The sequence below is a fragment of the Drosophila serrata genome, unplaced genomic scaffold, assembly GCF_035046125.1.
Source record: "Drosophila serrata isolate PLE 108 unplaced genomic scaffold, ASM3504612v1 contig_116, whole genome shotgun sequence".
NCBI lineage: Eukaryota > Metazoa > Arthropoda > Insecta > Diptera > Drosophilidae > Drosophila > Drosophila serrata.
In genome coordinates, this window is record NW_028257014.1 from 986,435 (window position 1) to 1,012,642 (window position 26,208).

Consider the following 26,208-nt stretch of genomic DNA (forward strand, 5'->3'; position numbering starts at 1 on the left):
ATGTTCTCAGTGATTTTTGGTCCACGATTTACCTTTTGATGAAGTGGTTTAGGAATTGGAACATGCTGATGTTGAATTGTGTTAATTGTGAAATGTGAATTATTATGAGTTCATGAGGTCGGAGGAAGAAGGATACAACAAATGACTATAAATATAATTCTTACCTCTAGGCTTTTGCCACTGGAAAATATCTATTAAAACACACAATTTGTCTTCAGTTAGATAATTTATCGAGCAAGAAATCTCTTTTATTTTTTCATTTACTGGAGATATATATATTTAATCTGTCTTTAAGCTCTGGTTTGGCATTACAACTAAGTAGTCAACCCGACGAACGAGTGTCCATCGACGGTCAGATAGCGACACAAACCCGATCCAAAGTCTTTGATGTGAGCCAGGCTCAGTTCTTGAAGGGCCTTCGAGTAACTCTCCTCCTTCTGCGCACTCCTTTGGCATTGGCATAAGATACAAGTTGGGACTTATGGGCTAAGAGTATTTTGAGCGTTCCCCCTCTTGAAGCGGGAGCCAGGGATATTTGGGAATATCCGATATGTGATTTAATTATAAGTATACGTTCTTTTGAGCACACTGTCCTTCCTGGGAGTGGGTCTTACCGACTAGTGACTAGACTAAAGCCTAGGGGCAGAGAGCGAATGCAGTCTTGGGCTCCTCCTCAGCCCATTCCGAGGTCGTGCATCAGGTGCTGCCGGATCACCTGACCCTCCTCCTCCGCCAGCAGCTGGGCTGTGACCGTGTTGACCAGGTTGAAGGCAATCCCGAAGGCACTAAACAGGCACCACACGCCCAGGGCCAGCCAGCGGAGGGGACGTGGACGCAGTCCTCCATCCAGCTGCCGGAGGAGCAGCAGGCCCACACTGATTCCGGCCAAGGCTCCCGTCATGTGGGCAATATACGACACCGAAGGCCGTGCCTGCAGATGCTGGACTTCCAGTTCTCGGGTGTAAAGGGAATAGCCCAGATCGCAGAAGACTAAGAGTAGTAGGGAGATCATTTCACTTGGATACTTGTGGTATGAAGACCTCTCCTCCAAAGTCAAATACTCACCAAACACAATCACAGCCATCAGCTGGACAACTCCGTTTCGCATTTGTCCAAAGTTGAGCAAGAGGCTGGCCAATTGGGCGGCCAGCAGGGCATAGACTCCGCCACTGGCACCCACCAGATACACCTCCGAGTCCACAACCGAAGTTCCCAGTGAACCGGCCAGGACTCCCGCCATGTAGATGATCCCAGTGCGCAGTGATCCGTGCACCAGCTCCAGGGGCAGGCCAAAGAGGAGCTGGGTGAGCACGTTGAAGCCCAGGTGCCGCCAGCTGGCGTGGAGCAGGGCGTAGCTGAGGAATCGCCACAGCTGGAGGCGTTGGTCGGGACGATACACCAACAGGGAATCCTCCGGAGGCTCAGAGCCCACGCACACAAAGACAGCTATCTGGGAGAATACATGACAGGGAGAAATTATTGCACATTTTTCGGGTTTCATTTTATAATTAAAGGCTGTAAGGCCCATGCAATCGATTCAGTAAACCAAAGAAAAGTCCAAGGGGGGGAATCCCCATTCCATTCCCCAGTTGAGGGGAGTAAGGAAAAGTAGCAATAAAATCATCAAACCCACAAGAAAGGCGAGACAGTTGAGCTTCGCCTGGCGGGAAGGGAAGGCAAAAGCAACCCCCAAAGGCGCAGACTGCCAGCAGACAGCGACGAGACGTCGCCATCAATACCCCCGAGGAACCCTTGGGCTTCCATGTCCCCCTCCTCATTCCTCCTCCTCCCTATTTTCTCCCCCATCCGGACTCCCCCTTTTCTCATTCTGGCGGCGTCCAGTCTGTGCAAAAAGCCAGACGCGGAAAACAAATCGTAGACGTGTTGGATTTTTCGCACGCACTCTGTGTGTCCCGGCTTCTCGTATATCCTTTAACCGGAAGCCAACTTCCATTTACAAATGCACTGGGATGGGCCCTGGGATAAGTATTCAGGGTTCGTCTGTGTGTGGCCCTGTCGGCAATTTGTTTGCCTTAAAAGTCAATTGCTGGACCAGATCGACCAGAGAAGCGATACTCTTAGTTCATGGCTTCTCTGGGGGGTTGGGGCGAGTGTGGGCCGGAATGGGGCTGAAATATGATACAGCATCTTTATTTTTTGGCCGGGCAAACAACCCTCTTCAATGGCCATCTCGTTTAGCTCGAGACAAGGCCCCAGGCAGACGTGACTGCAGGACCAAGTTCTATATACTAGGGAGAGTAATTGGAAATTGAAGTGAAAGAGTCTAAAACATATAAAAAGAAACTACAGATGGGTTTTAGATGCAAGAAGCAATAATTAAATTTTCGGGAAAACCAACTGGAAGTTTGGTGAAGTTCAATTGAGACTGATATTCATTAAAAACCATTATATGGATTACAAAACAACAAAAGTCAACCAAGACATCCCCTTTGACAATAGTAATAAAATGGTAAACCCCATAATCTTCGAGACTAATCGAATAATAAGTAATTGCCAAAGATCAGGGGTTATCCGTCAGTGTCTCCAATCCCCACAAGGGTTGCAGCGGCGGATTGGTGGATATTAAATCCCACCAGAATGTGGCCAGAATGTTGTGCTTTCCAGCGATGCCATGGCAACCTGCTCCCCAACCCTCGGGTCACCCCAAAATGTGGCTTTTTACGACCCTCAATCAACCCTCTTGGGTTTGGGTAATCGCATTAAAAGGCGGTCACAAGTTTGGGGACCTCAAACTCACTCACCTCAAGGAGCGAGGCCAGGACAATGAAAACGGGCGGCGGCATCCACCTGGAAGACATGGCGGCCGCCCCCTCGACCAGATGCTTCTCCTTGTGACTGCCGCTGCTCCCCCATTTGGAGGTCGCTGCTGCTCCGGATGTTCGCTGCAACGGGTGCATCGTCGCCGCCATCAGCTGGTCACAGCAGACGCCCAGCACCAGGCCGGATTGTGACGACGACGATGAGGATGACGGAGCTGGCGGCATTTGCAAAACGGTACTGGGCGGCATCTCTCTGTGCTCCTCCTCCTTCTCCTCCTTCTCCTCCTCCTCCTGTCTATGGGGATTTCTATTTTTGGGGCGTCTGCCTTGTGACGGTGCCCCACTTAGCAGGAGCAGCTGAACCGGCGGCGGAGGCGACGACGGAGATGGCTTCTGTCATGGTGACAAAAGCGGAATGCTGCTGTCTAGCCCCGGCGACGGCCTCCTGGAAGGAAACAGACAAATTATCACTTGACGAAATTTGTATTCCTTATGAAAGTGATTGAATTTTATTTCTAGGAGGATTTGTTAACTTTTAAAATAATTTCCGAACTAATAACTTGGTAAATAGTTTACTAAAATCTATTGGAAAAGTTACAAGTGAAAGAATCTAACGAAAAAATGGCACCAAAAATGAATCAAAACTCGATGAATGTTACGATTAATTTTCCATTGCAATTCCCAAGTATTTTTCTGTGTGCTTGAGGGGATTACGCGGTGCTGGCTATGGCCAAATTAGCTCAAGGTTGTCTCTACTTCAGCGCCTCCTGTCTCCTGTCTCCTGCCTCCTGTCTCAATGCGACACGACGACAACTGCAGCGCAATTTCTGGCAGACGACGGCGACGACTATATTCAACATTCGACATGGCCAGAGGCGCCATCATTCAGGTCTTTATCCCCGGCCTCCCCCATCTCCCACCCGGCTGATTCGCCCCTTTTTAATGGCCCTAGACGGCCATAAAAGAGTCGAGAGAATTTATTTCTTTTTTTGCAAATTTATTTCCGCTGCGGCGCAGCACCAAAAGCGAAATAAAGAAAGGAGGCCGAAATGCAACCCCGAAAGTGTTCAGAGAAGAACTCGAGACTAAGACGGAATTCCGAATTCTTATTCGGAGTGTAAAAGGCGTCAGGGCCAAGTCAAAAGAATGGCCAAGTGGCATTTTGCAATAAGCCATGGCTTTTCGGGAAGGATATAAAGCCAGTCAAGCCTATGATCGTAAATCTTGAAATTAAATTTGGGCAAAAGAAATAAAAATTGAGTAATAACTTACTCGATTGTGGACCGAATCAAAAATGTAGCTTATTGAATTGAAAACTACAAGAGGTTTAGGGTCATAAAAATATCTCACAAATATTACATCAATCGACCTGTTCTTTAGAATTTTACACATATTACATATCTGATACAATACAAAGGGATTATTTCCATTTTACTAGCTGATAAAGCGAAAGACAATATCAGGAGTCTCATCCCTTTAACTCGTATCCTGACTAGTACATTGGCTTGGGACTCCCTTCTTTATGACCATGTTTTGGTTTTGCCTAGTTTATATTTTTGTGTAAGTCCGAACTGTTTCCACTTCTGGTGTCCCATGGCGTGTCCTGTTCCTCCTTCCTGGCAGGCTGCCCACCTTCGTTCTCCTTGCTGCTGTTGTGGTGCTGTACAGTTGCTCTTGGTAATGAGTTTTAATGGTGATTACCTTTGGCCCAAAACAACAGGAATAGTGGTGGAGTAAAGGTCCTGTGTCGTGTTGTCCTCGTGTATACCTCCTGGTTGGTTTTCTCTGTTGTGTTATGTTCCCAAAAACGAGTTTCGCAGACGGAAGTGTTGCTCTCGGTCTTCCCCCTAATGATCCTGGCAAGCACACAACTGGCAAACTGGTTAATGGAACCGAAAACCAAGGGGCAGGCGCATGCCAAAAACTGTAAAAATATCGACAGGTGTATCCCTAATGTCCTTAAACATCGATTCCTGGTAGCTTCGGTCTGCTTTTTCAGCTTGCTCTGCTACTTTTTGTGTGTACTTTTCAGCTTTGCCGTGTTGTCCTTGGCACGCAACTTGTTCGTTCGTGTGCAGGACACTGAAACGCACAATATCCTTGAAACAAACATCGAACTTCCTCTGTGTGCCGGTCGGTGCTCCTCCGCACAACTCCCTCTCCTGGCCCTGTTTTTTTTGCCTTCCTACTGGGCTCATTTGGCAAAGGCAAAAATCGAAGTTCAACTCGCCGTTGAGGTTGATTATGCAAGCCAACCAACCAACCAACCAACCTCCTTGGAAACTCTACCAATAATTTTACTACATTTATATGTTACACGGTGAAAAACTCATAGAGTTTGTAGTTTTAAGAAAACTAATTAATAAGGGAAATTATACACAATAAGTCGTAGTTGATGAAGCAATTTTCCATTAAATATTAAAACAATTTCGGATTAAAATTACACTATCAAAATGTAATTGAAGGCTACAGAAGCATCATCCTCCTTGGTGGGATTTTAATGAAATTGTCAGCCTACAATTACCATATTTACTGGCAGCATCTTTTGCCATTTACATATTATCCAATTACTATTTTTGTTAGCAGCTATTTAAGCTATTTACATATTTTACCTTGCCAAACATATCGCTTTTATTTGCCCAACCCTGGGTGGTAATTGCTTTATCCAATATATATATTTTTGCAGTGAACCCCGAGAGCTCCTTGAGCTGCTGTTCTAAATTTCCTTAGTCGACCGACCGCATTTTGTGTTTGCATTGGGCAAACATTTCATTTACATAATGCTGACGACTATTTGTGTTTGCGTTATTTGCTTGCTTCCCCTAACTTTCTTTAGTTTATCAACATTTATATATATATATGTGCATATGTGTGTGTCTCCAAACCATTTTTTGAGGTACTTGTCTTTATTGATTTATGCAGTTCAATGGGCGAACTAAATTGGCTTGAAACACATTCAAAATTATTACACAATTCCTGGGAAATTGAAGGGAAAAAGATTTCGTCCCGAGGGCGAATACGGTTAGAGTTGCAATTGGAAAACGGAAAAAGTGGCAGCAAAAGCAGAGACAAAAAAACAAATTTAATTACTGAAGCCGCAGGGTGCACCACCAACCAAAGAAGTGGCAAGTGGCAAGCGAAAAATAGCAAGAGAAATGTACTGAAAAAATATATATAATTACAACGCGGCTTAAATGCCTTGGGTCGAGAGCAAAAGTTATGGAAAACAAGTTGGCAGCGCCACAGCTCGCTAGTGGGCGGGTCGAAAAGTGAAAGAATAACGAGGAAAGTTACATTAACAAAAGGCCAACAACACAACGAACAGACAATAAACACGAACTACTACCACTCGTACACCAACAATGACGAGAAAATTATTATAAAACTATAATTGAAAAATGTTTACCAGGTGGGTGGCTCTTACGCAGGGTTACGATGAGGGATCAAAAGGAAAAATCTATACACCGGGAGAAAGTGTTTAAATCACTTGATAAATAAATAATGAAATGTGAAAAATAATATTTTCAAAAGTCATGGGTTCGATTTAAGAATATTTTCCTTTATTCTAAGTCGACTAAATAACTATGAAAATACCTAGTTACTCCAGAAAACCCAGGAGTCATGGTATCAAGTTCTAGATGGGGACGCTTCAGTTATTCCACATTTCATTTGAGCTTCTCTAGAAGATTTAATGCATATCTCTATTTAATTTTCAAGTTGATTAATAAATTATTAAATTAGCAAGATATATATCAACATATATGAATATGTTGCACAATCGATACATCCAATAGTTTTCAGCTGTACAGAGCTCACCCATGGAGGCCTTTCACTGTAACCCATCATCTTCTCTGGGAAAGGTTTTCACTTTTTTTTTAGTTTTTTTAATTTCTTCAAAGGTTTCTTTTCGCATTTTAAAGTATATATGTGCGGGAACCGATAATGAAGCGTTATGAAAGATGTTTATATGGGATGTGTGTGGGTACGTGGAAAGCCAGGCGAATGGGGTGGCTGGAAGGCAGGCTTTGACGCCCAAAGTCTTAGCCGGTTTCACAATAAAATTCCAACAATTGAAACGAATGCGATTAAAAGTCGCGCACGCCATCCATCTGCCGGAGAAAGATGCGGAGAGGGGCAAGTGGAGCATCGCGATAGCCGGCAACTCAAATTCTCAAGTCGAGGGACTGGGAAAGCCGAGGAGCTGGCCTGGGGAACACAGCCAGCCCACCAAGACGGCCCACGCAGGCCGCGAGGCCGCTTCAAAGTTCATTTCCATTCGGATTGCATGTCAAGCTGCAGTGGCAGGGGAGTGGGGAACCCCTGGCTGGTCTTTCTCTCTGGGCTTTCAATTTAATTGTAATTTCTTTTGTGTTTATTGCGTTTTTGTGTGTCTGCTGCTGCTGCTGCTTACGTTTTAATTTCATTAACTTGTGTTTACTGTGTGAAACACTTGCCCTTACCCGGACCCGGATGGAAGACGGACCCCCCTTTCGACCATAAAACGCTCGACATAAAATTTAAACCGCAAGAGAGATACATAGCTACCATAGCCATTGTTGTGTTTGCGCAATTTCAACAGAAGAATGAAGTAGAATCTGCTCTTGATGTCGAGACGAGATTTCGGAGATTTAGAACAGCAAACGGAACGGAATTTCTTTTGGCTGCCCAATTCGTAGGTGGTCCACAAGAAATAAATCCAAGAAAGTTTGGAAAATGTACTTAAAATAACCGTCGAAAGACAAACTAGAGCGAAAAAAGTTTCCCATACCGGGAATTGAACCCGGGCCTTCCGGGTGAGAGCCGGATATCCTAACCACTAGACAATATGGGATATTATATCCCTAAAATCTTTAACAATTTCTCTGTAGGATTCAAGATAGTCAACATAATAATTATAAAACTAGAAAAATAGTTTGTTATCCATCGTATTTGTTGATTGCTAAGGGAAGTATGTTTCTTAATTCATTTGTTCTTGACAGAAAACGGTTTTTTTAAGACCTGAAAAGTATATCACAAAAAAAAAACCAATCGTCCTTATTGACTTCCCATACCGGGAATTGAACCCGGGCCTTCCGGGTGAGAGCCGGATATCCTAACCACTAGACAATATGGGATATGGTATAATCCATTGACCATTTTGTCTAAGGATCGGTGCCATTGGATCTGAGAAGTTGTATTCATTAAAGTCCTAAATATAAATGGATATAATGTTGAAGCTATAAATATAAGTTCTCATTACAAAATATAGATTTTATTGGATGTGTTGTCTTCAAAAGAGATTTAAAAAAAACTTCAAATATGAATGTATTCAAAAAAAATTTCGTCCTACTGGCTTTCCCATACCGGGAATTGAACCCGGGCCTTCCGGGTGAGAGCCGGATATCCTAACCACTAGACAATATGGGACTTGTCTATGTGGCTGCAATTTTCCTATATGCTTTTCTGGGGTTTCGGGGACTTTTTAAAAACAAGCTGATTAGAAATGTTATGATTATCATATGAATCATATGCAAAGCATATGAATATCGTTCAGAAAATATCTTATTATGAAAGAGAGTCTTTATAAAAACACTTATTAATTAATTAATATAATAAGTATAATAATAATAAAAAAAAAATGTCACATCTGTTTCCCATACCGGGAATTGAACCCGGGCCTTCCGGGTGAGAGCCGGATATCCTAACCACTAGACAATATGGGAGTTGTCTACGTGGCGAGCGAGATGCTAACTTCAGTTGAGCGCAAAGCATGATCGTTTCGATGCTTGCTGTTGTGGATTTGTTTTAGGTTTGTTGGAGGAGATTTACTTTGATCGGCGGCTATATTTAGCCACTGAATCAGAGATTTGCTCACGCAGAAAGACCAGCACGATGACGAATGTAAAGTACCAATGGATCGAATCGGATTCGAATAACTCTGTTAATGGGATCTGTGAGAAACCACAATACTTTGGCTGCCTCTGTACTCTTCTTGTCTCCCTGCACAAGTATTTATGCCTTTTCGTATATTTCTACGACTTCGCGTCAATGCACAAATCAGTTAACGTCCGGCAGACGTTGTTCGGCGGACGACGGACGACGGACAGACTTAATCACTTGCAGCGGCAAAGACACCACCACTGAGTGCCAGTGCCACCTGAGCCACCTGAACCACCTGACCACTCTCTGCTGCCTCTGCTGTTGTTGCTGTTGTTGTTGCTGTTGTTGCTGCCTAAACAAGTGCACCGGGTATCCATGTTTATTTTACGGTTCAACGATTATTACCAGTTATTGTCTAATGCCGCCGTAAAAGGGGCCACTCCGCCGACACGGGGGGAAGGTGGTGGTGGTGGTGGTGGTGGTGGGAGAGGTCACACGCCCCACCACAACACTGCAAACCAGCCCCGCCCCTCCCCGCTCCACACTGGCTGCCACTCTGCCCACCCAAAGCAGACAGCGAACAGCAACCACAAAGCGGAGGAGAGAAGGAGGCAGACCAGTGGCAGACAGCCACTGGGAATGGAGGGAACCGAGTGAGGGACCGGGGGCTGCATTTGGACAACTTTGGACTGCGACGGCAACTGCCACTGCCACTGCAGTAGGTGTTGCCTGCAACCACCAATGGTGCAAGGTCCAAGTGGGTGAGGAGTGCACTGGGAAAAAGAAACATCAGTTTACAAAACATTAAAAGGGTATATTTAATATCTTCCTCAATGTCGATTAAGACTGGTTTACTAGTTAATATATTAATAATTTTCCTATTGAAAATCTTCTTGTAAAGTACAAATAATATCATTTTAGTTAATATGTAAATACTCATCGATCAAAATTACATGGGTTTAATTTTAAATGTGTGAAAGGGTTATTTAAGTTTATTTTAGGTCCATAAACATATTGCTAATATGCCAATACTTTTTTGTAATTGTTCCATAAACAATTACGATTTGTGGAAATTTTGTTAAACTGTTATTCACTTCTTAAAAATACATTTTTCTATGTGCATTTTGAAACATATCTGAGTGTAGGTTGTCGTTGTTGGTCCCTGCTCATTTCGCTATCAATATTTCAAACACGTTCCAAAACTTTTGCCTTTTTCGGAAGGGAGTCCAAGCTGCAGAAAGAGAGGGCAAAACGGAAGTTCACACGGAAATATAGGAAAATACAAGAATAATAATAAAGCGAAAAAAATAAAAAATGAAAAACGAAGTATGTTCGTACATATAATCAAGAGAAGAAAAAAAAACGGAAAAACCAAAATATATGAAAGAATGAATCACGCAACCGGCAAAAGTACGCTCGGAATCGAATCGAATTGGGGTGGCTAAAGTTTCAGTTAGTTTGGAAATTAAACATTCCCCACAAAACCCTAAAGGGGAGGCCAATTTCATAATATGGCAATATCGAAATCGAAATCGAAAACGAAAAGAAAAAAACGCAAACTACAACTGAAATCCAAAGACGAAGAGGCAAGTATTTGTGGAATGCCAGGGAGGAAATGACAAGCGCTTTAGCACGAGGCCGCCACAATGGAGATTGTCAAGGAGAATCTAAATAAAATCGAGGGGGAGTGAGTAGTGGCAACGAGGAGGAGACACACACCATGATCATGGCCAGGGGAAGTGGAAGTGGATGAGGTTTTGGTTGCTGGGCTGCTAGACGATGACATATCAATAAATTAAGCACGCAGCCGATTAAAGTGCGTGGCCCAGCAAATGAGACAGAGTCTAGACGAAGGAGAATCCCATAAACCACCCACCACACACAGAAATATTTATTTCTGTCACTTCTTAAAGCTTCCGAAATCTTTTGCAAATTATCAAATAACCAAAATATTCTCAAGAAGGCATCTTTTGTTTTGTATTCTTCTATGTAATTGTCATAATTAACCACATTTCTGGGCATTATATACACGTATGCTCAGCAGATGGCACTGTGAGATCACTCGATTTTGAGCTTGATTTATGGCTTGAGAATTTCGAGCCATTCCGATCTAATAAATATCTATGGAAATTGCAGCACGAACTCTCTGCGAGACACTGTGATAATTAACTTCCATGCAAAAGATACAAAGATACGAACGGGTCAATTGCCCTCTTTCTCCGCTGCCCCTGCCCCTTCCCCTGCCCCTACTTATGCCTCGGCTGATTGTGTCGAGTGAGGCAATTTAATGCAAAAGCCATCAATTAACCCGCTTTTACCGCCAGATACACAGATACAAAAGTATCTTTTGCCGGAGCTCTCTCGAACGGTCGGTCGGAGATGCAACGATTTGCACGTAGTTCCGTTAGCTAATTGGATGCTGATGGCTCACGGCCTCCGATTCCAATTCCGATTTCGATTTGGAAGGAAGGAAACTCTGCGGAAATTACCCCCAACTTCCCTCCTGCTCCTACATGGCAGGACGGTTGGCGGAACGTTGACCCAGGGCAGGAATTCACCGCAGGGCCACTGCTCGCTGCCTTGTTTGCTGCCCCATGAATAATTAATTTATGATTTTTCTCATTGTAAATCATAACAATTAATGTGGCTTTAACTGGTCCAAAGAGGCGGAGTAGTGGCCAGCAGCATGACCAACATCAAAAGGCAATTATGCTCGCTCGGAGTGGGTGAGCGAGCGAGCAGTACTGGAAAATGTTAAGAAGAAAAACAAGGGAAGGGGAATTTTCGCACGGTAATGGAAATGAAAATGGAAATGGCCTGACAAGCCTTTTGTTTGCGCGTTTTTTTTTCTCTGGGAGCCAGGGACAAATAAAAGCAGGAAGGAGCCGAGGAAGGAACAACTTAGGAAAAGCCACTGCGGAATGCACTAAAATGAGCCTAGATTGGGTCTTGGGCATTCTTTATCAGGTCAGGAAAATTGTAAAAAAAAAGCAGCAATAACTAGAAAATATGTATAAAATATTTCTTAAATTAAGTAAGGTTCATGGCAAGAACAAAGTTGATGCCAAGTTGTAAGCAAGGGAAATTAAAACTGTATTTAAATAATAATTATAATATAACACTTTATCCTACTTTCCCCTTTTCTAGCATTACTTTCTGTTATCAATTTGTTCTATCAGTGAGTGCAATAACCGATAATAGGAGTTCAAAGTTACACCTGCTTTAAGATCATATATTGACATTAATTTTTCTCATGATTTCGCCAGATGTGGTCAAGTTTTCCCAAGCTCTACGATCCATTTTTCGTGCGACTTTCCACATGACGAGAAAATCGCAAACTTTGAGCAAAAGCGGTGGGCCATTAATGGGTTCAATAGCTGAGAGCTACATCAAGTCGGGTGCAAATGTGGCTCACACCCCGTTTTTCCCCCTCCTCCGACCTTTGGGAGCTCAATGAACCGGACTTTGCCCCGCCCCGATTATCACATTTCGATTAGCGACGTCTCCGGGCCTGAACTTCCAAGAGACTGGCAAGTCTTGACCCGCCAACTGGCGTTCATAACCACATTAGCACCGCTGGCGCTGCCCTCGACCCACCGATGACCCACCTGTTCGGCCCCGGTTCCCTCTAGATCACAGGTGCACAGCGATAAATAATTCAGAATAAAAGGAGTCTTACTTCAACTTATATAGGGAATTGACATTCAAGCTTAACATTTCCCTTACCATTTGGGGCTTATATAGTTTTGGCTTAGTGTATCTGTATTCACATATATCCCCCTTGAGCGATCTACATTCGCTTCCTCATCGAGACATTCACCGGCGCAACATTGGCCAACATTGTTGCCGCAGAGTCAGTGGGTCCGTTCCGCCCCTGGACCGCCTCTACTCTTCTTTGGACGAAAGCGGCGGCGCCTACCTGTCCCCTGTTCCCTATCCCCCCACCTGCCTATCCCCATCGCCACCGCACCACTGCCGCTCTCCGCGCGTCGCCCCTTTCTTGGCGTGGTAATTATTCGCGCTCAGGTGAGTACGCGAGTCTGCAAAGCGTAACTTGTAGCTTGTAGATACACTCACGTATCTCTTCGCACGCATCTACATATGGAAAGCCATGGGCATGGGCCCGAAGCTGCCAACCAGCTAGAGATGAGCAGGTGTAGCAATTAGAATTTAATGATTAAGATTGAAAATATTTTATTTCACTGACCCTAAATGCATTATTTTTTAAAACCAGGGTATTATAATTTCAGTCAGAAGCATATAACTCTGGATGGAGTCATTTCCGGCCCTATAATCCATATATATTCTTGATCAGCATCAACAGGCGAATCTTTTTAGTCATATAAGAAAGGAAACATTTTTTTGCATTTTTTTCCAAATTTTATTATTGTTAAAATTAAGATAAAAATTGATAAAAATTTGAATTTTTATAAATTAAAAACTGAGTATGCAGATTTGTTAACCTAATAAAAATCAGTACAGGAAAGCTTTCCGAATTGAAATTAGTGCCTTTTTGCCGTAGTTATGAGTTTTTTAAAATTTGATTTCTTAAGAAATTTTGCTATAAAAATAAAGATAAATATCTACTAAAAATATGGTATTATAATTCAGTCAGAAGCTTATAACTCTGGAAGGAGTCATTTGCGGCCCTATAATCCATATATATTCTTGATCAGCATCAACAGGCGAATCTTTCTAGGCATGTAGAAAAGGAAACATTTTTTTGGCACTTTTTTTCCAAATTTTATTATTGTTAAAATTAAGAAAAAAATTGATAAAAATTTGAATTTTTTAAAATTCAAAACTGAGTATGCAGATTTGTTGAACTACTAAAAACTAACACAGGAAAGCTTTCCGAATTAAAATTAGTGACTTTTTGACGTAGTTATGAGTTTTTTAAAATTTGATTTCTCAAAAAATCTGGCTATAATAATAAAGATAAATATCTACTAAAAATATGGTATTATAATTCAGTCAGAAGCTTAGAACTCTGTAAAGAGTCATTTCCGGCCCTATAATCCATATATATTTTTGATCAGCATCACCAGGCGAATCCTTCTGGACATAAAAGTAAGGAAGAAATTTTATGCCATTTTTTCCAAATTTTATTATCGTTAAAGTTATAAAAAAAAATAATAAAAATTTTAATTTTTTTTAAATTTTAAACTGAGTATGCAGATTTGTTAACCTAATACAAATCAGCACAGGAAGGCTTGAAATTAGTGCCTTTTTGCCTTAGTTATGATATTTTAAAAAATATATATATTAATTTTTATATATAAATAATATATTAGGTATAAATTCACATATTTTAGGATTTGTTGTAGGAATACAAACCAATATTTTGGCTTAATTATGATCCATTTCCCATTCGAACCCTAATCCTATGGGTGTGTGTAAGGTTATCACGACTGTTAAAGTCTTAAATCTTTTATGGGCTTGGAGTAATTATTACAAATAAATGACTTTCTCACTTAAATGATATTTCACTGAACATTTATCTATGTGTTTCTTAGGATAGCAATAGTCAGAGCCTTGAATTCTTCGAAGTAATGGTTTCAGAGGGGTTCTTTTATGGTGTCAAATAAATATGTATGGGAAATATCTTATTTGCCCTCGTGAGTCACGCTGCCATCGCTGACGTAGATATAGATGGACAAAAGTTAATCACCGTTGCCGTTTAGCTCAGTGAGCTTGTTGTTGTTGGATCTCTCGCTTCGACTTGGAGCTGGGAGCTGGGACTGAAGTTGAGTTCGAGTCCGAGGCGCATAGTTTACATTTTATAAGTTAATTGAGTTAACTGTGCAGCGCTCTCACTTTGCGCCTGCCGCCCCCCTTCCTCCCTCCCCGCTTTCTTCGCCTTTCTCCGCGGTCATTTGCAGATGCAGATTGCTCGGGCATCCGCTAGTAGCTGCTACTAACGTATCTGTCGGATGCAGCACGCGGGAATCGATCATCGGTGGCTAAACTAGCCATGGGTGGCCGTGCCTGCGACGAGGAGTACTGTTTTAATTATAAACATTTTGCACCGCCGCCGCCGTTTGTAAATCCGCATAATTCCATGTTGCGGTTGAAAACATTAAAATTAAACAAGAAGCAAAGAGAACAAAATACATACATGTATAAATATATATGCATAAAAAAGGAAAATAAATACATACACAGACGGCGACCAGCACAATTTCTGCCGTTTGTTGTTTAATTGCCAGAATATTTCATTTTGCATCTGAGTATTCAATGTATATTTTTTTATTTTTGCATCTTTTTGTATCATTTTCTGTGTGTTTTCCCGCTTGGTTTTTCAACTTTGCTGTTTTCTTTTTTTGCGTGTGTTTTTCACATTTTCACATTCTGTCAAAGTGCAATAATAACCCAAATAGCTGTGATAACTCTTTGTAAGCGATTTGCGTTTGGTTTGTCCGTGATTTTGGCTTAATTCCATCATAAATACTGGATGAGGACACTGATAATAATTTCATTTCCATTGCTTTTCTCAAATTAAACGCCACTAATGCGGGGTTTTAGCAGGAGTTAGGATTTTTTTCTATTTTATTGTTAGGAATGTGTGATAAAAGAATATAAATTGATTTAGTGGGAGCTATCTAATTGAAGAGAGATTTTCTCTGAATATATATTATTTTCCCAAACCTGTATCTAAATAATATTATAACAAATTAGTCATAATAAAGTGTTCTCGGCAATAACAAAAAAAATAAATGAAAATGTTATGGATACAGCCAAAAAAAAACTATTATTTCAATCGATAGAAATCTTTAAAGACAAACTGCTTTAAATAATAATAATTAAACAAACAGCTTGAATAAATATGAAATAGTCACCTTCTGTTACTGAAAATATGATTTATTATTTTCTATTTTAATTTTTCTATTTTCTATATTTTATTTATTTTTAGACCAGTATTAACTGCTCGTTTCTAACATTAAATTGCGTTGGAGTATGTTGAGTTATGTAAAATATTGGTCATATCAGATACCAGATTCAATTAATTAAAAGCTTAAAAACTCTTCCGCTGGCAAATATTTGCTGAAAGCGTTTTTTACTACTTTTTGTAGTAATAGGAAATACCCATGTTATATACAAATTGTGTCAATAGCTTGGCTCTGATATCTGTTAGTTGTCAACTGCAAAGACCAACTTCAATTGCTGACGTCAAAGACACGGGGCCCACGCTTCGCGAGAAACCCGTTTTGGAGCGCCTTTGGCCCCCTCCCCTCCCCGGAATCTGAATCCCTCCTCACCTGAGTCTCTTATCTTATATTGGCGGATTTCAGGTGTTCGTTCGCATTGCGTGGGCCTGACTCACCTCACCTCTGGCTTGGTTCGGTTCGGTTCTCTAATAGAATGCGGCGACCCTGGCGGGGTTCCGTTTCACTTTTCGCCAGATTTATGCGCTTTGATTTTTTCTCTATTTCTCTTTTTTATTTTTTGGCTGCAGTATCAACAGAATTTGTTGAGACGGTTTAGTGTCGTTTCACACGTACACAAGTGTTGCAGCAGGCAGGCCCACAGTGGTTATTCATTGAGTGAAACAGATTCCCGATTATTTTATGTAATTAATGTGCACATTTTCATTCGATATGTGATGCAGCGGAAATGATTAATCTCCGAATGATGAGCTTATAAGCAGCTATATCGGATTTTTACATCTCTCTTCTTGGGACGTGAAAATCTCAGATTTGGCAAAAGATATTTACACAAAACCACCATTCCCTTAAATATTTACCTGATGAAGAACTAGGAACTATTATGAATTTAACAATTTCAAAAGAAGATATATTAAAGATTGTATTATAAGATACTATTCTTCCATTATAAGATATATCCCCAAAAGTAAGCTCCCACTAAAAAGAATCCTAAAGATAGTCGGGAAAACCTCCTGGGACGGTCACACTGTATCTGTAAAAGTATCTGTAACTGTGGGATGCATTCTCCCCGACTGTTTGTTTGCAGTTTGCATTGCAATACTTTTTCTGCACTTTTTTGTTGTTGTTGCCAATTTGTTTTGTTTTTGTTTATCGCCAACTCGCGAATCTTTGTTGTCTTATCTCGGCCCGTTCTTCTTTCGCTTCTTACCGCTGCCTTTCTTTTCTCTTTTTTATTTTCCGGCGTTTCGCGGGCGCGCGCCCGAAATTTTCACCTCAGTCGAACAGCAGAGCATTGATGAATGAATGTGCTGAGACAGGTGGAGGGGGGCGGGGAGGGGCTGGGCAGGTGAGACCAGGGGCGGGGGAAATCACCGATAAGCGATGAGTGTGCGGAGTTCCCTTGGCTGCGGCTTGTGATTCATATTTCGCATTTGCATTTGCATTTGCATTTGCTTATTGCGCTGGTTAGGCATTTTTATCGCAGGGGCTCCCCCTTCTGAAATTTCGGTGTGAAATATAAATATATGTATGTATGTTTTGTTCTTGCAACCAGCAAAGAAGGCAAAGAACGAAGTTGAAGTCGCCAGCTCCTCACATGCAGCGCACATATTTCCTTGGAATTTTTACCCACATTTATTTTCGGTGCATTTCCGCCTGCCATTTGCCAGAGAGCACCTTATTCTACCTTTACCTTTGCCATTTCCCCTTTAAGTTGTACAAAAACTATATATTTTAAAGGTAAAAAGTCTAGCACTGAGAATGGATACCCTGGAGCTCCAACAAAGAGTTGACTCTACAAGAACTTTAATTTAGAAATAAATTTTATAAGGAAACCAATTCCTAAAATGCTGGTTATTGTAAATAATGGTTGTCTAGGTTTCAAAATGATTTAAAAATTATATATAGAAGGCTAACATACACTAAACTCTAACAATTTAAATGTTTTTAGCCTAAGAAGGCAATGCTTTAAAACCAAGTCACTTCTTTGTTAGTTTTAATAGTTATTATATTAAAAATCATTACATCTTGAATGAATTCCGCTCCCTCGCTTTATTTCACTTGCAGTTTTTCAAACTGTTCGAATTACTCAAGTTTTTGACCCTGGAAAATCATTTCTCTTGGGTTTTCCGAATGCCATCACAACACCAACACCCGACAACTCGGAAAAGGGTATAGTGTTGGGTGGCAAAGGGAAGCTTCTTCGCGCTATTCATCTGCGCCCTTACTCACTTTTGGCATAAACATTTCCTAAACTTTTATCTAATTCAACAAACTGCAGCGGTGGCCAAGCGGCAAAGCAAAGTAAAGAAAAGCGAAGCAACAAAGCAGCGACAGCTTCGCTTCATCCATTTTGCAAGGTTCCCAAGACATTTCCACATTTTCCAAGTCATTGTTCTTGTTATTATTGTTGCTGTTGTTGGGTGCTCCATCTTGGGGCTTTTGTTTTTCTTTTATTTATTTGTTGTGCGACGGCTTGTTGTTGTTGGTTGTTATTTTTTTCTTTTTCGCATTTTCAGCGTGTTTCAACTTGTTAGGCATTCAACTTTTCACATCGTTGCTCTGCTTCTTGTTTTTGTTTTATTTTTCCGCCGCGAAGGTTTTTCTTCAGTTTTCCGTTGGATGTTATTTTTTTTCGGACTTTTGCTTCGGTTTTGTGCAACAAACACACACGCCACTTGAAGTCTTTTGTGTGTTGTTTGTGTCGCCCAGAGACTCCGAGGCGCCTCCAAAAAGGGGGCTTGAGGAGGGGTGTGGCAGTGGCTCGGACTTTTGGGGGGCGAAGTGTAACTTCTGGCGGCATTTCAACCTCAAATGGTTACACAATCTGTCAGCTTTAGTGGAATTTATTAAGTTTCATCAGCATATAAACTGCACTTAATTTATTGGCTCTGATTCGTATGAGCGTTGTATGTATCTCATGGATACATCTGATGATAAAATTTAGAAGGGATCTCGCTGAGAGATATGTACAGACATATAATTCTAGTCACCTCATTGTCCTCAGGTTTAGCTTAATATCTCAAGCATATATAATCTGCTCTGATTTGGGTGCGTTTTGCCATAGTATCTGTATCTGTATCTGCATCTCAGTCCGTACTGTGTGCGTGTGTGTTATGAACTAGAAGACAAACTACAAAACTACTTCCATTGTCTTGGCTTTTAAGTCCAAACTGTCTGCTTAGATTAATGCGAATGCGAGAGGGTCTGACACTAATGAAGGTCAAAGGTGGTCCCAAGGGTAGAAGGGGGGAGGCTTTTAAGAATGATTAAACACTATAAACTATAAACTCTTGACTTTGCGCTGAAATCTCTCGCCTTGAGAGTTCACATTTGGGAGAAATACAAATCGGTTGATGGATTTAATGCCAAAAGTCAGTTAGAAGTTCAGAAGGAAGGAAGTGGCGGTGGAGGAGGAAGTATAAATAGTAATTAAAGTTTTGCAAGTTTGATGGTAATCTTAATACCGAGATATAGATACTGTGCTGTTGTTCCCTTTTAGCCTTGGAAAACTTTTACTTGTATCGCTTCGCCACAAGTTTTCCACTTCTGCACACAGAAACAAAGGAAAAGCAACCCAAAAATCGGTAAACTAAACTAAGCCATTAAGAAACCAGGTCTTTGGGTCTCTTTACCTCGCTCAACTCCATCTCTTGGGCGTTGTAAAAAAAGCAAACTTGACACTATTAAAAAAAAGCAAAAAAGATTATTTACAAACAAAAAACGAAGAAGAGCGGTCATAAAAATTTAAATGCATTGCGTATGATTTTTATAAAAATAGCCAACGCATTAATTTTTTCGTATTTTCTTTCCGTTGCACTCGACAATAAACAATGTAGAAAAAGCGAGAAAAACGCCGCCAGAGAGACAAAAGCCCAAGGCAATGTCATTGAGTGCGTCGTCTATGATTTATGAAGCCGAAAAACCGACTCCGAATGCGTATCTTTTGCCCAGAATGAAGCCGCCGCTTGATTGGGGAAAAGTTTGCGGAGTGAAAAGTGAATAAGATTCGCATCGTTTCGATTGAACGAAACACTTGAGGGAGACTGCGTAAATAAATCATGGCAAGGGTGTAAACAAAAGTGAGCCAAACTTGGCTGCTGTCCAAACTGGGACTTGTTCTGGGTCCCGTCCCTCCCACGTGGTGGTGGCAGTAGCTCCAGTGGCGGCTCTACCACGTTTTTAGACAGCTAACCTCTCCATCGATCGTTGGCCACTCCTCTGCCTACACGCACTCACGTACCAAGTTTCTTCGATTTGTGCTTCTTATTATTTTATTGACAGAAAAAGGCAAGACAAAAGGCAGTCAGTGGCCAAGAAGTTGGCCAGCAGAAGTAGCACTTGTCCAAGATCCCCACAAAAGATATCGAAAAAATATAGAGCAGGGCAGCCCACAACCGCACTCTATATGTGTATATATATATTCGGGAGGAAAAGTGGTGCTGCTGACAGCTACAGTTTGATGTAATTCGCGATTTACTCGCTCTTCTACAAATCATGGCAAACACTGCGTATACGCAATATGTGAGTACTGTGGGTGGCAAAAGGAAATGCAATTGAAGGAGGAGAGCCAGAGTCAGAGTCACATTCACAGCCACAAATACGGATGCCGAACGACAAGCGCAGATGTTTTTACAACCCGAAAGATACAAAGCAGACACAGATACCGATGCTGAAGCTGCTGCACTGACAAATGCAGATTTGCATGCACTGGGATATAAAAAGTATCCTTTCGGGAATAAGTATCTTAATTTTTTCAATGATTCCATTTCTCTATCTTAATATTCATATACAAATGATAAAAGCATTGCTTAGTCTTTAGTTTTAGCTATTTCTCGATCTCTTTTCGACATGAAATACTGATAAAGAAGTGCTTAGACCCCCCTAGTACTTTTTTCTATCAATTTAAAAGACTATAGGTGGTATTTCTTCCTGTGCATACACTCCAGTCAAATACGTTCAGCTTTTTGGCGTTGAGTTTTGCAACTTTTAAGCCGATGGATTTATTTTTGTATCCCCTTTTTTTGGGGTTGAGGTTTTCATTGGGACTTTTCGGAGACTGAGCTATAGAAGTGATGGGGGGGGGGGGATGGCAAAGTGTTATGACTTACCGATCTGGGTGGGGGGAGGGGCTAAGTAGATGTGTTGACTCTTTCAGGACATTCGAGGGGCGGCTCACAAGTTGTAGGGGTTGCAGCTTCTTTTGGTAAATCCTATTAGTACATTTTCATTTTGTTTCTTAATTTTTTCTTTTGGCAATACGAAATATTGTTATAGTTTTCCCTTGAGCTTTCCTCGGCTATGCCTCTGTGGGGTTTTCCGAACTATTAGAGACGCGCGTGCTCCGCCGGTTGCCGTTACAAAGTACCGTTCACAACTGAGCTCGTTTTTTATGCGGCCCGATACTTTTATAGATTTGCAAGTGCCGGGCCGGGCCAGGAGGGGTTCCTCGCGAGGGTTAACCCGTGTGTTGTGTGTTGTGTGCTGTGTGCTGTGTGCCAGTGTTAGTTGTGTTTTATTACGTTTTCACCCCTTTCGAAAAGCCGGCTCCGGCTGGCCAAGGTAACACCAACAACCAACAGAAACCGAAACGGAAAGCAAGAAACAAAAAAAAAAACTGAAATGAACCCCTCGACGCGAACCCCCTGGCTTTTGGCCAGGTGTAGCAAACATGTTCGAGGTTCGAACGCGTTGCCAAGTTTTCCTTTGTAGTGGCTTTTAGATTATTTTTCTTCCTTTTTTCCTTCTCGTATTTTGTTGTTCCTTCGTGGAACGGTAAACCGAAAAGGAGTCCGTCGACATTTAGCGGCAGCTGCAGGTGCCACGGAGATGCAGCCGCCGGGGGTAACAGTAATTAACAAGTTGGTCATTAAGTTAGCACAACCCCCGCCAGCTCCCCTCTTCGGCAGTGTTTCCTACTCCCAATTGGTATTTTCACTTTTTCAGTTAGCTGAAATTAATGTGTTACCAAAGCGAAGAAAATAAACAAAGGAAATCTGTTGGATTTTATTTATTAAACTATTTTGTTTAGCTGGAGAACTTAAATCAAGACTCCTTCAAGGCTCAATCCAGTAATCATTATAGCCTTGTTAACATCAAATCAAAGTACTTTAATTCACGATTAACCTCCACTTTCCTTTCCTTTCCTCTCAAGTAATGAAAAGAAATCGGAGGTTGAAACCGAATCACTTCGAAATCAGCTGCTGTTTTTCGCCTTGTTTATTGGGTGTCAAAAGGTGCATCCATCAGATACTCGATACAAGATACCGCCAGATCCAACAGATACACTCACTTATGTGGGCTATCTCTGGGATCTCCGGGGACTGGGAGCCAGCTCTCTATTGTCCCGCGACTTGTTAACATATCAAGCACATTATCGAGACGAAATAACAACTGAGGACCCTAAACAATTGGAGAAATATCATCATCAAAGATGCCTGACAGCTGATGAGGGGCGCTCCAAAATCTGCGTAGATTTCAAGCGGAATTAAGTGGCAGTCGAACGGAGGTCGATTCCGACTCTTCCGATTTGCCTCGAGATAACCCCTGAACCCGGTGATATGTGGGTGCTGCTGTCAGCTCAATCACTGCCTTAATTGCTGTACTAATTTAGGGAAATATCCACTTACTGAAAACAAAAAGGGAAACTACCTTAAGGCAGCCAAAGTTTATATACCATTGCAGTTTGATTTGAATCGAGTTTAATTATAGAATCTTATCGAAAATCTATCATAACTAAGCTTAAAGTATTTGGGTTCTTTAATGCGATACTTGTCAATATTATAGTATGAGAATTTTTGTTGACAAATCAAAGTTTAAAAAACTCATAACTTCGTCAAAAAAGTGCCAATTTTAATTCGGAAAGCTTTCCTATGTTAGTTTTTAGTAGGGTAACCAATCTGCATACTCAATTTAAAACGTAAAAAAATTAAAATTTTTATCTTTTTTTTTGTTAATTTTAACGGTTATAAAATTTGAAAAAAAAAAGCAAAAAAAAATTTCTTCCCTGAGTTCCTAGAAAGATTCGCCTGTTGATGCTGATCAAGAATATATATGGATTATAGGGCCGGAAATGACTCCTTCCGGAGTTATAAGCTTTTGACTAAAATTAAAATACCCAGAAAGGATATTAGAAACACTAAGCAGATTTCAATTTAATAACAATTATATCCTCCAGACAAATAAACTCTTTTCAATTATTTAACGGCTTCTAAAGAGGTTTGGTTTAATTTCTTGTGTGTTTTCTAATGCCCCCAAAGAAAACATTTTCAATCCAATCAAATTTTGTGACGAGTCGTAAAAACAACAGAAGAAAATAAAGAAAACACAAGAAAAACATTTGCTCATAAAAATTGCATTGGCAAAGAAAGACACTTTTTAAGTTGTTATTATTTCTCGTGTTTTGTATATTTTCCTTTTTTTTCGCTGCTCATTTCCACTCTCGCCCATTTATCTGTTTTTTTTTTTCTTTTGGTTTAATTGCCGTCCCTCGGAGGAGCAAAAAAAAAAATGAATAAAAAGAAAATGAAGCGAAAACAAAGAAAAAATCATAAAAACCAAAAATATTACATACAAAAACAAGGTGAAAATATTGCGCAAACACAACAAAAATAAAACACGGCGAAAATAAGAAAAACAACAAAGTGTCTGAGCCACAAAATCAAACAAATTCAAAGAGCAGACGAAAAAGCAAAGGCGAAAAGCGATTTATGCAAAATTCGGATAAGCCGAAAAAAGTACTTGGAGGAGAGAGTGGGCGTGTGTGGGGAGCGAGGGGTGGCGAGGGGGGAAGACGATTAGGCGATTTAACACACGCAAATAAAATCCAATAAAATGCGATTAAAGTGGGAGAGCGACAGAGACAGGGCGAATCAAAACAGATGTTCGACATGGGCACCGAGAATAACAGTAACAAAGAGACATGAACAGTTGGATGGAGTTGGAGGTACAGGGTGACCTCGATAAAGTCTACGAATAAGAAGAAATGTATTTAGCAAGTCTATTTCCTCAAAATGTATTTAGTACGTATGTATTTTGGACGACTATTTAACGTATTTATCAGTTTGGTGTCTGAATACCCTTACTGTTTGGAAGTATATTATTTAATCGAAATAGAAATATATTATAACTAAGCCAAAGAATGAAGTATTGATTTCCATTTAGAATTAGTTATTTCCTTTAATACATATTACTTGGCTGTTGAACATTAATAATACAAATAGTTTATAGGGTCAAAAATGACTTCTTTATCCAACTTCGCTTTCAAGGCATTTCATGATGTTCACTTCATAGAGCTTTCACTGTTGTTTACCTTCCTAACTGCTCGTGCCAAAAAAAAAAGAGATGCAGATATGCAAGGAAAAGGACAGACAGCCCTGGCAAGGTATCCTTTGACAGGAAGAGAATGAGGAAATCAAGGATTTTCAGTCAACTATAATTTTTTTTCGGTCCTCACCTGCCGCTGACGCTGCCACATGCCGCTGCTCGAATTTCGCTGCTGCAACATCTTGCACCGCCTTTCCCCGCAACATCTTCTCCTTTTTCGCACTGCTTCCTTTGCATTATCCTTCTGCTAGCTATAATAATTATTATGAAAATAATACAAATACTTCCTTATAAGTTGTCAAGGAAACAGAAAGACAGACAGGGAAAAACGATACATTTGATGCACGCTTAGGAGAATATTATTGTTATGTGTCTATTGATTAAGATTTTAAATACCCTAAAAGGATATAAAAATATTCCAAATTAATTCCAAAGTTACTTAATGTAAAAATGACTTAAAAGTGAAGCAAAATTAGCACTTGTTTGCGTAAGGAAATCGTCATCAGCAAACCAAAATAAGTTTCAGCCATTACCCAAAAATATATTAATGTTCTATATTTCTATAAATATGCATAAACAAAGAGGCGAAAGTTTATATTCGAGTTTTCATCGGCACAAGCACTATTTTTGTTTGTTTATGGCGGCAGCCAAAGGAGAAACAAAAAAACATGCAATAAAAGAGGGCATTAAATAAATATTTTGGCTCTTCTGGAGACTAGTTCCGCTCTGGGATTGGACTTTCAACCTGCTGCTTCCAAGGAGGAGTTAATTCCGGCTGGGAGTCACTCTGTGAAGAATTCCTAGACTTTGGACCTGAGACAAGTATTCCCCCTCCGCGCATTTGTGGGTCCTTACCCTACCCCCCTTAACCCTTACAAATCACACTCTTCGCATACAAAATGAGCTAGGAACTTGGAGGGAAACGGAAAACGGAAAGTGGCTTCTTGTAGTTGTAATTTTATTGAGAAATCCGAATGGAAGCAGGGGGCAAAGGCACAAGCCACGAGTTAGAAATAAGTGGAGGGATACAGAGGAAAAATTAATTGTATTATATTGTAAATGTAACTCTAGAATATCCTTGCATATTGGTAATATGATTTTAATTAAAAGTTGTAATGCAATGACCCTTTAAACCACATTTTTACAATTTTTAAAAGGGGTTAACTTGTTTTGCAGATGTAGTTATCTTATGAAATGTCAACGAAATCTCTTTTTAAATTTAAAATATTAATTTTTGGCCTAGTTTTGATTTTTAGTAGATAAAATGTTTTCAAATCTTGAATTTCTTCAAGTGCACCAGGAACATTGCACATTCAAAGGGCGACATCTTCCGCATAATAACAAAACGACAGTCGCAGTATCTCTGCGTTCGAGAGTACCTCAGGTCCGCGTAACCGCGTATCTAAGTATCTGGCAGATATATCCGCACGGTGGACACAACAATGTTGCTGCCATAAGGCGGAGGAAAACCAAAGCAACCCAAACAACAACAAAGCTAAGAAAACCGAAAAACTGAGACCACAACAACACCTTGCGCCAAAGAGAGAGACAGTGAGAAAGCGATGCGGCTCTTATACCAACCAACATGTTGTGACTCTCAAATGTTGCACACCGAACCGAACAGCTGTTCGAACATGTTGCGTATAAGAGAGGCGGCAACATGTTGGATAGAAGAGAGCCAACACGGCTGCATGCCTTTGTTGCAACTTGCAAGCCAAGAGGAAGTGGTAGAGGGTGGGGGATGTGGATGTGGATGTGGTTGGATAGGGGGGGGGGGGGAAAACATATGTATGAATGAGTGGGCGAGCGAAACACGATCATTCGTGTTCAATGGTGAAATTGTATCGGGGAAATTGTGTAATTTCAACTGCGAAGTTCTGCCATTTCCAGTGAAGAAATTCTTTAGAAGACGAAAAATACTCCATTATGCAGCCCCTTATCTTTGTCATTATCAAAAACAATGAATTCATTCACCAAAAACCTTGTTTTTCCAGCCAATCAAAATGTGGAAAAGTACTATCGCTTCCGAAAAGTTTATTGAGGCAATTAATTGGCAAGTTCAAATAAACATTTTGTGGGTTTCCTTTCGGAAATAAAAACACAAGCGCATTCAAAATAAACAATTACGAATACCTGTTTTTTTTTCTAAATTTTCCTTTTCCATGTGAAAGTACTGTTTTTGAGCAGGTTACCCCCCAAAACTTCCTTGAAAACTTCCATCAATCACCTGCTGAAAGGCAACTATCACTATTCAAGGCTCTCCTCCGATGTCTATCCTCTGGAAATTTCTTTGGGAAAACTTCAGTGGTCCCTCAACTCTCTGGGCCTTGTCCATTAATTCAATGTAAACCATTCAAATG

General features: G+C 40.8%; 1 protein-coding gene, 1 long non-coding RNA gene and 4 other non-coding genes across 7 annotated transcripts in view; 1 reads left to right on the forward strand and 5 right to left on the reverse strand.

The window, feature by feature from the left end:
• Window positions 1-26,208, forward strand: part of LOC110178802 (uncharacterized) — a 139,249-nt gene that overhangs the window by 95,422 nt on the left and 17,619 nt on the right. The gene's annotated exons all lie outside the window — the stretch shown is intronic.
• Window positions 214-24,245, reverse strand: ru (roughoid). 2 transcript variants are annotated; one of them, XM_086825961.1, is made up of 4 exons: window positions 23,979-24,245; window positions 2,763-3,225; window positions 1,066-1,450; window positions 214-990 (listed from the first exon to the last, which is right to left on the reverse strand). In XM_086825961.1, the coding sequence occupies exons 2-4, from the start codon at window positions 3,027-3,029 to the stop codon at window positions 674-676; spliced, it is 969 nt and encodes a 322-aa protein (XP_086682087.1). In that variant the 5' UTR covers window positions 3,030-3,225; window positions 23,979-24,245; the 3' UTR covers window positions 214-673. The 2 variants fall into 2 exon arrangements, with proteins under 2 accessions (XP_086682087.1, XP_086682086.1); XM_086825960.1 differs by lacking the exon at window positions 23,979-24,245 and adding an exon at window positions 20,635-23,300.
• Window positions 7,540-7,611, reverse strand: TRNAE-CUC (transfer RNA glutamic acid (anticodon CUC)). The gene has a single exon. It is a non-coding gene; the product is annotated as a tRNA-Glu (tRNA).
• TRNAE-CUC (transfer RNA glutamic acid (anticodon CUC)) lies at window positions 7,823-7,894 on the reverse strand. Its single transcript has one exon. It is a non-coding gene; the product is annotated as a tRNA-Glu (tRNA).
• TRNAE-CUC (transfer RNA glutamic acid (anticodon CUC)) lies at window positions 8,115-8,186 on the reverse strand. Its single transcript has one exon. It is a non-coding gene; the product is annotated as a tRNA-Glu (tRNA).
• On the reverse strand, window positions 8,411-8,482 carry TRNAE-CUC (transfer RNA glutamic acid (anticodon CUC)). Its single transcript has one exon. It is a non-coding gene; the product is annotated as a tRNA-Glu (tRNA).